This window comes from Lissotriton helveticus, chromosome 8, assembly GCF_964261635.1.
Source record: "Lissotriton helveticus chromosome 8, aLisHel1.1, whole genome shotgun sequence".
In the NCBI taxonomy this organism is placed as follows: Eukaryota; Metazoa; Chordata; class Amphibia; order Caudata; family Salamandridae; genus Lissotriton; species Lissotriton helveticus.
The window spans coordinates 325,321,073-325,338,512 of record NC_136069.1 but is presented as its reverse complement, the minus strand read 5'-3'; the positions used below and the strand labels follow the sequence as shown (position 1 = coordinate 325,338,512).

The following is a 17,440-nucleotide window of genomic DNA, read 5'->3' as shown; positions in this document are numbered from 1 at the left end:
CTGAGGTGGTCACCTTTGGCCACCTCAGCCCTAGCTGGTCCCCAACCTGGTGGCCATCATCTTTTGGAGCCGTACCCAAACCAGTCACGAAAGTAAGAAATTTGGGGGTCATCTTTGATGACAAGCTAAATTTTATGGCTCATGCTAATCAGACGGCCTCTACGGCGTTCTACAAACTACGTCTGGTTAGGAAGATTCTTCCTTTTCTTCCTACCAATGTGGGAAAGACACTGGTCAGCGCTTTGGTCTTGTCAGCATTGGATTATTGCAATGGCTTGTTTGCAAACGCACAAGTCAGGATAATAAAGAAACTGCAAACAATCCAGAATGCGGCAGCCAGACTTCTCCTTAACATCCCCAAATTTAAGCCAATACAAGAATCCCTGAGGAGTCTTCACTGGCTTCCTGTCAGGAATCGAATTAAATTTAAGACGCTATGTATCGTCTACAAGGCTTTACATCAGCAAGCACCTCAATTCCTGCGCGACCATCTTGTCCCATACACCCCCACTCGAATGCTACGATCTGCAGGACAGAATGACTTGGTAGTGCCACGGACTAGGCTGGTCAACTGGGGAGACAGACGTTTCCTAGTTGCCGCCCCAAGATTGTGGAATTCTCTCCCACAAATCATAAGATCAAGTCCGAATCTAATGTCCTTCAGGAAGAAACTGAAAACTTGGCTATTTAACCTCTGAAAACATCCCCAGTATCAAATAGGTGAGTAATACAATACAGCGCCGAGACGCCTGCGGGCAATTGTTTGCGCTTAATAAATTCTAAAAATAAATAAATAAATAAATAAGAGGAGTTGGAAAGTAGCTGAATGGAAAGAGGCAAAAAGTCGTAAACTAAGGGCACAAAGTAACTAGATGGGAAGTGGTGAAAAGTCTGAAACTGAAGGCACATAGGGCACAAAGGGAAGAAAGAAGACAAAAGTATGATAATGGAAAGTGTCAGTCAAGTGTGAGAGTGGAGAATGAAAAATGAGCAGCAAAGGGCAAAGAGAGTTCAGAGTGAGCACGAAAAGATCACAAAGAGCGAAAATATCACAAAATAGAGAACGAGCGGGTGCAGCAGAGCAAAGGAGTGAGAGAAAAGTTGAGAAGGCAGAGAGTGTGAGTGATGGTCAAAGGCCAAGAGGAGAGACAGCGGAGAGATGAAACTGCAGGTGTGAGGCAGAGCCTTGAGGTGCGAAGGCTGGGTCTGGAATGGCTTAGAATGATCGGAGGACCAGTCTCAGATAAGTGAAAGGTGAAAGCTTTTCACTCCCATGACATATAAAACTTAAAATTACATGTCGAACTTATTAAATACACTCCACTCAGCCCTCTGTGCTGTTCAGGCCCTAAAATAGGGGTGACATATGTAATGAAAAGTAATGTTTGGGCCTAGCACAGTTCTATTTTGCCATGTCGAAATGACCTTTTTAAACTGGAAACACAGGCTGCAGTGGCTGGCTTGGGACATGTTTTAAACTACTACTTAAGTGGGTGGCACGTTCAGTGCTGCAGGCCCACTAATAGCATTTAATTTACAGGCCCTGAGCACATGGGTTACCACTTTACTAGGGACTTACCTGTAAAGTAAATGTGCCAGCTAGGTATAAGACAGTTTTACTATGTTTAAGAGAGTACGCACAATTGCTTTAGCATTTGCTAGCAGTGGTATAGGGCACAGAGTTCTAAGGCCCAAAAAAAAAATTTGGCAAAAACTGCAGAGTTGAAGGCATAAGTTTTGGAGTGACCCTGCAGAGAGCGCCAGGTCCAACAGAAAGTATACTTTTGGCGACTAGTGGTGTTTCAAGAAAGTGCACCCCTGATGCAAATAAATTCTCTTGGAGGTTTTCAAACTATTTATTGCCTTTAGACCTTGATATTTTTATTATAACATGAATATTGTAGGAATTATTTTAATGTGAAACGCCTGAGAGTTTTAGAAATGTGTGATGCATTTCTTGTAAGTTTTCAACATTTCTTGTTTTTTTTTTAAGTTGTAATTAGTCAAAACTTTATAAGCCTGTGAATTCTTCTAAATAGTTCAAATTACTTAATATGTTATTTTTAAAAGGTTTCACTTAGTTAATCACGTGTTCATAGTTTCATAGTTGGTAAAAAGCGGGAATGTTGTAACGGTAAACATTTATTGTGGAGTTTTAAAGAAGTAACATATTTTGTTAAGCATACTAAAAGACTTTCACAGCCTTCTAAACAAGTTAAAGCATTTCATTCTAACTTGTGTGAAACATGTAGATGCATGCTAAAGTTCTTTAACAAGCCGGTTGATCTTCATTAATCACTTGAATGCAATTTTAGGTTAATTCTATATTCCTTCGAGACAATTAATAAAACACCCAGTGTTTTTGAACTTGGAAAAAGATCTAGAACCAAAAGAGTACACTTTTCTGGTGATTAGTTTGACCTTAAAGTAAACATATGTGACTAGCTGTAACATCGTTGGAGAGACTAAGAAAAAAGACATAGACTTTAGGTTCCAACTTACAAAGGTAAAGGGGCCATATGTATCAAGCAAAATTGCGATCGCAAATGCCGAAATTCGCAGAAATTGCGATCACAATTTTGCTTTGTGGTATGTATGAGGCGAATCTGCGTGCAAAATAAGGAATCGCAAAATCTGCGATTCCTTATTTTGCGATTGCATTGAAGGAATCCCAAATTTTGCGATTCATTAAATGCAATGTAAGAAGCACCAAAAAAGTGCAATTTGGCCTTAAGAATCGCAAATTACCACCAACTTCAAGTTGGTGGTAAGTTGGGATTTCTTTGAAAAATTTACTTTTTTGCATTTTTCAAAGTGCAGTGTGAAGCACATACATCCCCTTAGGGCATGTATGTGCGCCACATGTGCACCCGTGCTTATTTCAGGGGTGCAACAGGGTGCCCTTTTGACACCCTTGCACCCTTGAAATTGCAGTCTCAATATGCGACTCGCTAATTGCTAATCGTAAATTGAGAATGTCTTCCCATTCATTCCTATGGGCCTCTATGCCCATGGTAAGGAATGGGGAGGTATTCCTTAATTGCAAATCGCAATTTGAGATTCGCAATTAATAAATATGTAGGATTCGCAAAATGTATTGCAAGTCCTACATACATAGCATTTTGGGATTCTCAAATAGCGATTCGCAAAAAATCGCTATTTGAGAATAGCAAATGCGGATTTTGATACATATGGCCCTTAATCTTTTGCAAAGTAGATGCCCCAAGCATTTTAACATTTACACCAGATGGTTTTATTGTTCATTCCCAGGGTTTGAACTGATGCAAATATGCCGATGACTGTAGAATTACACTCTCAAATAAGCAGATCCTGTGAAGCCATCAGAGTAATAGGGTGTATGATCAAGGACTGTTAACTACACTATATTGTGTGGCAAAAATGTAATAAAAATACTTTGTTTTGCTGCAGAAACTAATGCCATGGGATCATCCGTACTACAGCGGAGTGCTCCGTGCAGAGCGGTGAGTAACTCAAACATATATTTTAACAAGCATTGCCAAAGGTAGTAAATAGGTATTTTTTCAAGTGTGGACATGCTGGTGCAGTGATGTATCCTAGATGGATGATTGCTTGGACAAAGGGAATACTTTGTCCTAGTCCGAGAGATCAACAAGGGAATGCACAGAACTATTCAACAATTTAGGCTTCTCCGTCGCTGCAAATATGTCTCATCTGCAGCCGACCACTTCCATTAAATTCCTGGGCACCATCCTTAATACAAAAGCAGGCAAAACCTTTCCATCTAAAGAGGGGGTTCTTCCACTTTCAAGCCCTCACTCAAGTGCAAAAAATAAACTTTTCTGTTCGACTCTTTGAATGTCTTCTGGGGAGTCCACATGTATTCCACTAATGCAGTATGTCAGATTGTAGATGTCTCCTGTACAGGAGTAGTTGGACTCTCACTGGCAGCAAGTTTCCAGATCCTTTGACAATTGTATTAAGGTAACAAAACAACATCAAGGATGACTTACAAATGTTTGAGGACAAGTGCCAACTTCCAAAGAGGTCTGCTTTCCAGCCACAAGCAGCCTATTTTGTGATGACCACATATTCCTCTCTAGAAGGTTGGGGTGCCCTCTTCACAAATTGAAGGCTGCAGGCCATTGGTCGACCCAGGAGGGCCTTCACTTAAATGTTCTAGAACTTGGAGCTGTCCCGAAATGATTAAAATTATTTCTTTCAATGTTACAAAACTTGCAGTACGAGTAAATACAGCCAATACACATCAGCAAGCAAGGGGGCATAAAGTCTCAACCTTTATCGGCAGAAACACACCTTAAGTGGGGTCTGTGACTCGCCATAGATTTTCTGTTGCAGCGCAACACATTCCAGAGGCAAAAAAGATGTGGACAGATGCTCCCAGCAAATGAGAAAAGATGTCCCACCAGTGGGAATGACATTTTGTTTGTAGTGTTTGTAAGAGGGGTTTACATTAAACAATAACAGTGGCATGAACAGGCCATGTAGCATACAAGTTTGCATCAAAACGCAGTGGCGACAGCAGGTCAGGTTAATGAAGGACATAGGGGCATATGATGAGCAAGAGAATAACATGATAGACATGTCAAGGAGAGCAGCTCGGATCATGCGCCATAATAATAGTGGGGGGGTGTTCATAAACTTAGGAAGAGAAAGGAAAAAGAGGGGAAGGAGAGGGCAAGGCAGGACCAGGGTGCTGTTCTGCACAGCTTGCGAATGAGTATGAAGGGTGTGATTGGCAAAGAGTCGCAATTGCGTCAAAGTTGGCATAATGGCGGTAGGGGTCCCCTGGGGCGGCATGCCCGGGTAGGGCAGGGGTTGTAAGTCTAAAGTCTGGAATGATCAAAGGGTGAAAGGAAAGAGAAGGGTGGCAGCTAAGGGCTAAGGTGATGGGGCTGAGGAGACAGCAAGTGGGGGTTCACGGGGTAGGTCATCATTGCGTATTAATTGGTAAAAGTGGCTGAGGAGGGTGTCCCAAGCAAGAAAAATGGGTCATTTGCGTAGATGACTGACCTCCTCAGAGCGTAGGGTCTCCCCGTCGGCCCTCCCCCAGTGCCGTAGCGCCCCATACCAAGACTCAGGCTCAGGGGCCTGACTCGATCTCCAAGTGGAAATTTCATCATGAAGTAATAATACTCAATATCCTTCGTCGTTGAGGTCAAGCAGTTTGAGACCTGTTTGCAACACCGAGACAGAATAGAAGGTGCACTCTAAGAAAAGTCAATATCCGGAATTGTCTTTTTTTATGTAAATTCTTCTTTATTTAGAAATTCTTTCAAACATCATAGGCACAGCCAACGCGTTTCGTTCCACTCTTTGCCTTTTGGAACTTCGTCAGGGCGATGAATAGTAAACTTGAGACTCCGAAGAAGTAAAGAAGATTCAAGATAAGATACGGTTCAGCATAATAATCTGTGCCGGCCGGACGTACGTTCTTAAAAGTAAGGATAGCGTATATCAGCCTGTAGATTTCTGGGGTAGCCTTTTATCTCACGTGGAAACATAAAAAACCAGTTCTAAAATTATACCAGCCTCTAATCGTATTTCAAACGTCGAGGTTCCCCGGAATGTGATAACAGCCCCAGTGCCTGAGATCGGTGCAGGAATTGTAAACTGCAAAGTGCCGAACCTGTGATAGGGTATCGACTGCCAGACCCTCGGCGTGCGCGGCGAGGGTCTGGCAGTCGATATTGATGTTGATGTTTCCACGTGAGATAAAAGGCTACCCCAGAAATCTACAGGCTGATATACGCTATCCTTACTTTTAAGAACGTACGTCCGGCCGGCACAGATTATTATGCTGAACCGTATCTTATCTTGAATCTTCTTTACTTCTTCGGAGTCTCAAGTTTACTATTCATCGCCCTGACGAAGTTCCAAAAGGCAAAGAGTGGAACGAAACGCGTTGGCTGTGCCTATGATGTTTGAAAGAATTTCTAAATAAAGAAGAATTTACATAAAAAAAGACAATTCCGGATATTGACTTTTCTTAGAGTGCACCTTCTATTCTGTCTCGATATTCTCATTTACGCATCCTACGGCAGTGGATGTCAGAAGAGTTTGCACCACCACTAATTAGGAACTAAACTAATCGTTGTGCTTGACCTGGTTTGCTGCTTTGGTCCTTTTGTCTTACTGTTTGCAACACCGTTGAACAAGAAATACCAGAACTTGACCAGCAGGCAGTGACATTCATTATGGATGGAAGGCACACTTTCAATTTCAGTGTAAAACACCTTTGTTTACACCTTTCCACCTCACTTGAGTTTCTTTGTAGTCATTCAGTAGCACTCTGCTAATTGCTTTGCTACAAAGATGCTTTTATTTGCAAGTGTTGCACCATTTGTTAACTTTATTAGGCATTGGAATTTTTTGCTACAGAAGATACTGGTTGTGTTTTTTTTAAATAGTAGTTTGATAGTAACTACGTTTTCATGGCTAAGTAAATGCTGTCCAGTTAGACATGCTTCAAGGGAATCCCTGACCATTGTTTCTAATTCAGTCAACCACTTGTGACACTAAATACTGTCCTAATGTTAACAGAATGCATTTTTTAAAGATTCTTTTTATTGAACAATCGAAGAAATGGTAATTACATTCAAAGATCATTACGAGTATCGTGTTACATTTTTATCGTCAGGCCAAAGTATCATACAATATAGTGGCGGACAATACAAGCTTGGTCACCTTCTAATTACATCAGGTGTTGTTGGTTCGTCAAGGGAGGGGACACATGGGGGCCCACAAACATTTCCACGATATTCATTCCATTTAGTCCACAGCGCTGTCCATTTTCTGGGACAGCCACGAGCTACATATACTGTATTTTCCCTTACCATACACCAGCCCATGTCATTTATCCATGCGTTGCCGAATGCATTTTTGCTACAAAGTGACATTTTAGTGATGCCAACAGTGTGTGACCAAAATGTCTTGAACATAAAAAAAAGCCTTGAGTTTGTTTTTTAGGTCTCGCCTGGCGAAAGCAGCGCATGCGCTGCTCTCGCTATTGTGAGTACCTTTTGGAATCAATTCTGCCAGGGCTTTCATGCACCTGTCTGCATGGACAAACATGGTTGCTCTCGCCATTTTGCATGTGCTGCTCTCGCTATTGCGGGTACCTTTTGGAATCAATTCTGCGAGGGCTTTCATGCACACGTCTGCATGGACAAACATTTGTCCATAGCAAACAGCATGCGCGTGTCCGTAGGGACTGTGGACAGTCCCACGCCATTTTTTTGCCAAAGCAACGAAAATGCCGCTTCGCGTGTGCTTTCACTTACACGGCCGTTTTTTTTTTTTTTTATAATCACTATCACTTTCACCTTCATGGAACTTGTTTTTCTCCCTCCCTCATCCAACTTCCTCGTTCTCTGTCCCTCCCACATTTTCTGCCTCCATTTCTCCCTGCATTCTCCTGTCCTTTTCCCTCTACTTATCTCTTCCTTGCCCTCTCATACCTTCCCTTCGCTTCTTCTTCAATCCTTCTCGCAACCTTCGAGGTCGAGGTTTCTTGGCAGAAAGTGGTCCCATATCATACATTTGATCAGGCTCTGCGTTTTGCATATAGCCCGTGCTCTCCCTCCTTGCACCTTGGTGTGTGTTTCTGTGCGGGAGGGGAGGGTGGGGGAGAGTGAATGGTTCACTAGAAGTAGAGATTTTAAAAAACTGGAAAGGAGATAAGTACACAGCGTTAAGCAAGCAGGGTCAAAACTGGTTTTCTTATTCAACAGCAACTTAATGTGTTAACTTATAGAAATCTCTGAGTGCGTGATGGATTCGGGTGGCCTTTTATAATTTGTCTCTGAACTGTGGCGTTTGCTTTGTTCTCCATTTGCTCAGCTGACACCGGGCTTTTATTTATATATTCTTTTCAAGCTTGAAAGGTTACTCATTGAACTTTATGGCTCAGCTGCTCATCTGCTCTTAATCTTGACTACAGCAATAACAAAGGAATGTCGGGGTTTCGTTGGCAATTTCCTGAGGCATGTTAACAATGTAAAGAGAAGGGAGATCGGATATATTGTTTGTTTTTCTTTCAGAGTGTGTTAGACAGGATTCAGACAAGATAATGTTGCTTTTGGTGAATGTCACGGTATCCACGAGACTGTGTGTTATTTATCAGACACTTGCATACTGTAAGCCGATTTCCACGTTTTACAGCACTGGGGTTACCGGAAATGGCCGCAGCAGAAACGGTCCAGTTTACTTAATGATAAACAAACATTGCATGTAGTTTTTATTGGATTTTCATGACCCCCTAGGTCCGAGGACTTGCTTTGTTCGTTCGGATCAGCGAGTTTTACTCACTTTTGTCCCAGTATATTCATGTTATTGTGTTTTTGGGGTGTTTTGAGTCAGCGTGCGGATGATGTATTCACTGAAAAGAACAAAAAAGGACGCCATCTTGCATCATTCTCCACCACCTGTGATTACTTTAAGCCGTATTACACTCCATGTCCCTCTAGGCTCGACGCAGAAACCTACTATATGCAAATGAACCGTGACCCAGCGCCAAAGGGCACAGCGCAGCTCCTATTCCACGTGCCCTCTGCATCCACTACAGAGCTATCCTTTTAAAATGCAGGTCATAGGTTAAGCTCTGTGCAATACCCATAGGACGCCATCTTTCCATGGTTGATAACACGAACATCACTGGTTTACAATAATAACGTTACTTGCAGCGCTAATAATAAATGCAAAACATCGTATGGCAGGAGGCGCAATGAACAAAATAATAGTGCACTTTTTAGTATTAAAGCTTCACCTGTATCACCAGGTGGGTGGAATACACCCCCCACGGTCCGGAAGCCATTGAAACGGTTCCAGGCAGGGGAGAAGAGACTTGCCGCGTTCCACCATCTTGGGCTGCAGCTGTCCTGCTGGAATGTGTGCACAGATGCACCGCACTTCTTTCCTCCTGCTCCTGGTGTACTGAGGAGTAGGGGAGGGGGAACCTCCGGGGGAGTACACACCATGTAGGTAGAGGGAGGGAAAATTCATAGGAAAGACCGTATCGGGGCTCTATGAGCAGGGGCCACTAGAATTATAAAGCAGTGGACCACCAAATTATATGGCATGTTTGACTAAATTATGCGGCAAGGAAAGGCATAAGCTGCATATTGCGGCACAATTTTTGTTACTATTACTTCATTGTTTTATAATGTTTACATATGGTGATACTGTCTGGGCAAAGATTACACGTCGTTAGTACCAGTTTAACAGCCAAATATAGAAATCTGTAACTAAAAGATGACCAGTTAACCTTTGCAAAGGGCCTTCCACTGTGTCCAAACACATGTTGCAATGTTTTTAGTAACTTTTGATGAGTTTGAGCTAGAAACAATTTTTTTTGTTAAAATGTGCAGATTATGAGTAAAGTGTGGCAAGTCCATAACTGTGCAAAAAAAGCTACGGCTGCAGAATCGAAATTTGCCTAGCTTATGTAACGGTAAGTTTCAATTCTATTAAGGACACGGAGGCGAGGATTATGCTATTCTTCCTTCGCTTTATTAACATCATAAACTCCATAGCAGCTCAGGAAAAATATAAACAAGGAACAAATGCTTTCAAATAAAGCAGTTGAAGTAACATTTTTCTATAGTCCAAAACCACAACTCCCAAGAGTCTCTTATGCACATCCAGTCCATAGTCCTTCCACCATGTCTACAACATCTAGATAGCCAGTCTCCTCTCTCTGCTCTTCCTCTTTCTTCGCGCAGATCACGCATTCGCCTCACTGATCCTGTTTAGCTCCCTCGTTGCCTGCCAGAAAAAACGGACAGCGTAAGCGAGGAGTCACAGGAGCGAGACAGCATGACAGAGGAGCATCATATGTTAACAAATAGAACATAACCGCATAGAGGAAAACACTTTACTTACTGCCATACGGGCGGGTAGGAATCACTGCGCATTCTGGGTGGGATAATCCTCGCCTCCGTGTCCTTAATAGAATTGAAACTTACCGTTACATAAGCTAGGCAAATTTCGATTCTATGTCAGGACCGGAGGCTTCAGATTATGCTAGTTCAAAGCTTACTCACCTCCAACTGGGCCAGGTCCACCACCGGTTTAAAATAAAACCTTTTAAACGTGGAATCTGAGGACCAATCTGCAGCTCGCATTAAATCCTCCAAGCGAGCACCCACTGCAAACGCCTTAGAAGCCATGGCCCCTCTGGCAGAGTGTGCTCCAAAAAGCTTCGTATTGATGCCTGCTTCTTGCATGACCCAACGCACCCACCTTTCAATGGTGGGGGAGGAGACAGCTTTGTGTGGCTTCCGCAAGGCAATCAGCAATTGACGCTCGCCCGGAGGGCGGATGTCCAAGGTCATATCTTCGTAAGCTTTCAAGCATTGCACAACACACAACTTAGGAGTGTCCAGAAAAGCTGGATATGAAATAGAGCGCGACGCCGACTTTGTGCGACGCCCCAAAGTAAAAGTAACCCCCTCCGGGGAGAAGATTTGCGCCGATATATCCAACGCGCGCACATCCGACACACGCCTGCAAGAAACCAAGCACAACAGCATGGCTAACTTAGCTGAGAGCTCCTTTAGAGACAAGTAGGCGTTGGCTGGCCATGAAAGGAATAAATTCAAAACCAAATTGACGTCCCAAAGGACCGAATACCGGGGTTCCGGAGGTAACGAAAGACGAATACCTCGCAGAAGTCGGCAAACTAAAGGATGTTCTCCGACTGGAGACTTATCGATCGGGTTGTGACCCGCAGAAATCGCAGATCGAATCGCCGTCACCGCAATGTGACGCTCCAGGCAGTACTCCCAGAAGTCCTTCGCCAAGTTCGCCAGAGCGCGAGAACGAGGACCCCCAAGGTGGTTCACATACCGAACCGCCGAAACATTGTCCATCCGGAGTAACACGCAGGCCTTGATCGAATCTTTGGTCCAGCAACGAACCTCAAAGGAGCCCGCCAGGAGCTCCAAGCAGTTGATATGCAACCGTTGTTCGTCGGAAGACCAGGCGCCGCCGGTGGAGAAATCCCCGCACCGAGCGCCCCAACCCGATCTGCTGGCATCGGATTCTATGACAAGGTCCGGGATTGACCCGAAAATCGCCCGACCATTCCATGCTTCCATGTGAGAAAGCCACCATGACATCTCCTCCTTCACCTCCTCCGTGAGGGGTATCAACTGATCGTAGCTCATTCCTCTCCGGAGGTGTTGGGCTTTGAGGCGTTGGAGCGCCCTGTAGTGCAGGGGCCCCGGAAAGATCGCTTGGATGGAGGACGACAGGAGTCCCACCACCCTGGCAACGTGACGCAAAGACGTAGTGTTCTTCGCGATCGTCTGCCGCAACAAATGTCGGATTTTTGCAATCTTCCTGGATGGGAGGCTCAGAGCGGCCTCCACAGAATCCACCACGAATCCTAGAAAGGTAATTCGCTGAGTGGGAACCAGTACTGACTTGGAGTCGTTGACCACGAAGCCCAGCCGCTGAAGGAGGTGCACAGCTTGCCGCAACTGCCCGGCCAAACGCACCGGACACTGCCCCATGAAGAGAATGTCGTCCAAGTAGACCAACATCCGTATTCCCTGGCCCCTCAGAAACTCCACCACCGGGTGCAACACTTTCGTGAAGCACCAGGGGGCCGAGGAAAGGCCGAATGGGAGGGCCATGAACTCGTACACCTTGTCGTTCCACAAGAACTGAAGGAAACGACGATGAGGCGGGTGAATAGGAATCACCAAGTAAGCATCCTTGAGGTCTAGCCTCACCATCCAATCTCGCGGGAGGAGCACGTCTCGGAGGAGGTGGATACCCTCCATTTTGAAGTGCCGGTAGACCAACCACCCGTTGAAATCCCTGAGATTGATCACCGGGCGCTTGCCCCCATCTGTCTTGTCCACTAGGAAGACATTGCTGACAAAACCATTGGGATGGCGCGTTGATTGACGGATGGCGCCCTTGCGAAGCAACTCTGCGACCTCTCCGTCTATCAAACGCGCATCGGACTCTGAGAACACCATCGGCCGTGGAAAAATCTCCTGAATAGGGTGGTCGTAAAACTCTATGTGAAAACCACGGACGGTTTGCAAGACCCAAGCGTCGGCAGTGAGCAACTCCCATTCCTCGTAAAAGGACGCCAACCGCCCCCCTATAGGAACTTGATCCAAACAAAGTACAATCACCGGTGGCATTGTTGGGTCCGGAGTTTTTTCGATAACCTCTGCCGCCAAAACGCTGTCCTCTGGTGGGGTAGAAATTATTGAAGTTCGCAGAGGTCTGGTATTGTCCTCTGCCGGAGCCTTGCCCTCTATTATTGGTCTGTTGGCCACGGCCAGTCGCGCGGCCCCTGCCGCGACCGGCCCCACCGGAGAAACGCTGATGAAAAACTCGCTTAATGTTGGATTGCGCCCTGTCCAGCGAGGTAAAGGTGGACACAAATTTGCCCAACTCCTTAATGAAAGGCTCGCCAAAGAGGCCCCCTTGGGCCACCGCGCCCGCCTCAGAGGAGGCCAAGTCTCCCAATTTCGGGTCCAACTTAATTAGTAAAGAACGCCTGCGTTCGGTGGAGAGGGCGCAGTTGGCATTCCCCAGGAACACGATCACACGTTGTGCCCAGTTTGATAGCACCTCCGGGGAAATGACCGTGCCATTCGCCTTCGCCTCCTCAGCCATGTCGAGGATTTTCGTGGCAGGCCCGACTGCATCCAACAACTTATCCTGACACGATCTCCAGGACCGGTCAATGCCCTTGCGGGGGTCTTTCATGAATTTGGCCAGGAAGGTGGCCATTTTGGCGTCCAACTCGGGGGTCATGGCCACCTTGCCGTCCAAAGTGGGCCTCGGGCATTCCCCCCGCAAGCAACCCCTAGCCTCTTTCTCTAGGAGCTTGCGCAGGCGACCCGCAACGAACCTCGCCACAGTCTCCCCCGGTGCCCAGGCCGCAGACCGTGGGTGGACAATCTCGTCCGGGTCCAGCATGCCCGATTCATCCCGACGGAGCACTGTTGAGCTCGAGGGGCGCCAAGAGCGCACCGACTCCCCGTCGTCATCCGTGTCAGGGGAATCGTACACCGGGGACGAGGGGGCCGTACCCACATCTTCCGCGGGCTCAGGACCCGACAGAGGCGCAGGGGGGGGAGCAGTCGCCTTAGCCAAAAAGGCGTCCCGGAGACGCTCAAAGGCGCCCTTGTCAACCCCCTGCATCCCTGAAGGGGAACCCTCCCTACAGGGTTTCTTAGGAGGTGGCGGGCGTTCGCCCGACGTCCCTGGGGGGTCAGTAGGCGCCCCCAGATGTGCAGACGCTAACTTAGCACATTCCTCCACAATACGTGCTGAGAGGCGGTCCTCCATGGGCCCCACCACCTCAGTCACGCAGCGGTATATGGAGCTATCCACCGCTTGATAAAATTCATCATCTTGGAGGTAAGAGTAGGGCTCCTCCTCATACTGCTCCTCGTGGGACATATCCCCAAACAACCTACAATAGAGGTGGGACAAAAGGGGCACAAACCCTCAAAACAGCAGCAACTAGGCACCAAAAGCACCCAAAAAGGGTGTACTGTAGCTTTAAACAATGTGGGCAGACAGGATGACTGCAATCAATATTAGGGCCAACCAACGTGGCAGATAGGTGGGCACCTACACCCCAGCGCGCGGACCCTCCACACCGGGACCGGGTCTAACTGCCCCTCAAGCGCGCCAAGCCACACTTCTTGTACACGGTGCACACAAGCGCCTGCAGGCGTTTCCGCGGTCTAAGCCGCAATACAGACCCCAGCGGGCGTCCACAATGCAGGGAAATACAGACCCGGGAACCGGGCGTCAGAGGGGCAGATGAGGGCAGGCTCCGGCGCAGACAGGCTCCCCAGCGCGGCTCCCGAGATCGTAGAGACGCGCTGAGGAGTCGGCGAGACGCGCGGGCGCCCTCTGGCGGGTGCTTTGATCACCGCGCCAAACGGGGAAAATAAAAAGTCGCGTAGGAACGAATTAAGCGTTCCCGCGGCTGAGGGCTCTGAAAGAGAAAAGCGTTACACAACGCGACAAGCCCCCAACAATCCAGTTTAACGGCAACACATATGAGCAATCACTGAGGAACAAACACAAAAGCACTTATCTGGCTGCAGGAGCAGCGAAGAAAGAGGAAGAGCAGAGAGAGGAGACTGGCTATCTAGATGTTGTAGACATGGTGGAAGGACTATGGACTGGATGTGCATAAGAGACTCTTGGGAGTTGTGGTTTTGGACTATAGAAAAATGTTACTTCAACTGCTTTATTTGAAAGCATTTGTTCCTTGTTTATATTTTTCCTGAGCTGCTATGGAGTTTATGATGTTAATAAAGCGAAGGAAGAATAGCATAATCTGAAGCCTCCGGTCCTGACATAGAATCAGCATACATACAAGGATGAGTCGCATCCACACATGAAGAAACAGTCATGCTTTTGTCTCTCTCGCCCTTGTCAAATCTCTCTTTTTTTAGATGAGATGTATTCTATGACAACTGGTCGAAGGCGCTCACGGGGAGTGTCACCCCATAATTTATGGTTATGTTGGAAACCGAAACGTGGGTGGTTAAGAGTAACGTAGCCAACCACGTTTGAAAAACAAGCATTGAAAATGCAATAGGTCTCGCCTTTCATTAAGTTAAACCCATTTGCTTTGCTAATGGTATTGTATAGCAAAGGAAATGGCTTTCACTTAATGAAAGGCGAGATCTATTGCATTTTTAATGCTTGTTTGTCTGGCTTTTGATTCATCTTTATCTGTTTCACCAGATTATTTTCTTCCAAACAATTGCTAGATAATATACATGCATAGAGGTTGTTGTGGTCAGCAGGCAACATCCATTTCCCTATTGAATTGTTATTCTCATTTTGCTTTTTTGCTTCCACCCACTACACCATACAGCATAGGCCTGTGGGGTCAGTTCACTTTATCCATTGGCTCACTTCTCCTTGAGTGAGTGCACAAAGCTTGTGTACATTGTTCACATCCACTTGAAAATAGTTCTCATCTCGTCTGTGACAAAGTTCTTTCAAAGTGTCCTTTTTTTAATTATATTTTTTGTATATTATAGATTCTTAAAATGTCTATCTTGCCTGCGTTTCACATGCCCAGTTCGATAGGAATTTATTTCCTGTCTCATTTTCAGAGTTGCTTTTGTAACGTGTTTAAGTGACATTGTAGCTGGCTGCAGTTTGAGTGTATGATTGGATGATGATTTAGTCTTGTTGCTTTAACAAAAAATTATAATAAACTGCATGCCTTGCATGGAGGGCTTGTTTTTTAACGTCACTAGTGAAATAGCCACATTTATGAATTTTTTTTAATTTTAACATTTTTATTACATGCCTTTGGGTGCCACATTTAGTCGGCAGCCTTTTTTCTTTAAATAGCATATACAAATAATAATAAATAACCATAGCACAAGCATGACCATGCCAGACCTATTACTTTTCCAATGCGTGTTTAATACTTGGTCATGAGGCACCAAATGGGATATTTCCCTATTGGAACCTCTTTACTACAATAATATGATATCACATTGATATGGCCATGGTGATTCTTTCTGCTCAATGACTAGTTATTAAATATGTGTAATTAGTACTTCTTATAGAAGCCAGAAAGGTAGATGGGAGTGGGTTTTAATGACCAGGAATAGCCTAATTATAAAGTCATAACATACTATTTTATCACTGTGTCAAATCTCCATCCTTGGGTCATTAGGCTGATATTGTCCACTCCGGGGCAGGTGTTCTCGTTGATAGTCCTACTACAACAACCTGAAGAGGTACTCTTTCTTAGACTAGTTCAACTGTGATATGCATCATATGGATGGGCCCCATGAGATGTTATTACCATATAGTAAATTAAGCCGGTTTACACTTGTTTCTCTACTTTTATCTCCTTCGTTTTAGTGGATTTTCTTAAAATCTTACTAGAGGTTTTTTTATCAACTTATTTTTTTCCTTTCTTTTTTATCACTGAATGCTTTGTCTTCTGATTGTTTGTTGCTGCATCTTCAGTACCATTGATAAAAGTTAAGCTTAGAGCTTGACCTTTACTCTCTGAAGCTGAAACCAAGGAACTATAAGAAAGTTATTGGCATTCATGCCACTGTTCGTGAATACATGATACGTGAAACCTCCAGATTCTCCCATTTTGCTTGGCAATTCCTCGCGTTTTCTGTGGCAAAGAAAAGTAACATTTAATGGCCTTTAGTGGGCAAAAACTGTCTAACTCAGCTGTCATGTCACTTTGCTAAACAACAACATGAAAAATCAAATGTTCCCATAGATTAGCTTATTCTGAAAGCACTTATTGTTCAGTTGTTTTGATCGTATATTTTATATTCTCAAGCAATTGCTTTGAATATTTCAGCTGTGAAAGTATTAGATTACATTTCTGTTATAAGATAACTACATTGAGTTATCCTTATAACATGCAGCACACAATATTGTCTTGTTTTAGCCATTAAACATTGCCTCATACCGTTGTGAATCACTAGTCGTTCAGTCTGCAAGCCTTACACCTCAGGACAGTGATATACTCTAGTTCTGCTACACAACAGGATTATGTTGCATACCTTATAACAACAAGAGTTTTAGAATGTTGATTTGTGTACAGCAATCACCTAACTTAAAATCATGCCACTTATGTACACTCAAGAAGTGACTGTTAATGTATGGTACAAGTTAGTTGGGAAAGCTTTCTCAGGTGTCTTTCATTGTTGATATCATGAACTCTAACATAATGTATCTCTATAGAAGAATAGTATGTAAACAGCAGCAGCTCTAATATAATTCCCTAAAAGCATTTATAGATTGTATTTTATTGTGCATGGATCTATGTGTGTATGCATTTATCATTTCTAGATCGTATAGCTATCTGTATTATTTGTTGCTGTTTATAGGCTGGAGAAGGAAACTAAGGTGAGGTTCAGATCTAGTAGAATGAAGCCAACTTAACACTTGCCTTACTGAAAATAAGAAAAGCACCCTCATGATAAGATTCTTTCAAAGCCGTTGATGGATAGATCTATGACATGCATGAGCTGTAATTAAGGATTTCAGAGATCTGAAGCAAGAATTCAAGACAATTGTTCCCCTTAGACAGATGGACGTTGAGCACGTAGCCATATGAGGACCCAACATCTCTAGAAAAAAAAGGATCCGTTATAGCACCCCTAAGATAGTGGAGGTTTCATTACACTTGTGCACTCTTGAAGGCCCATTGCCAGTGGCAGTTCGAATAATCTTCAATCAAGATAGAGGGGATTTAATATATGGCATTTTGTAATTAAAGGCGATTTATTATTTTTTGTCATTTTTAGAGCATGAATCTAAACAATTGATGAACAGAGTGCCTTAAAAAACTGAGTAAAGAAATTATGTCAGTCAGGTGATAAAGAGCCCTGTTTGAAGAAGTAATCATTAAGTGATCAGAAACTCTCTGTTTCAAGAGCCCAGCAAA

The 17,440-nt window shown here is 44.6% G+C and overlaps 1 protein-coding gene across 1 annotated transcript in view; it reads left to right on the top strand.

Annotated features, from left to right (window-relative positions):
• The window catches only part of MIPEP (mitochondrial intermediate peptidase), a 574,688-nt gene that overhangs the window by 202,489 nt on the left and 354,759 nt on the right, over positions 1 to 17,440 (top strand). The window contains exon 10 of the mRNA XM_078657099.1: positions 3,430 to 3,482. Coding sequence (XP_078513225.1) covers positions 3,430 to 3,482 — 53 coding nt within the window. The remainder of the gene's footprint in view (positions 1 to 3,429; positions 3,483 to 17,440) is intronic.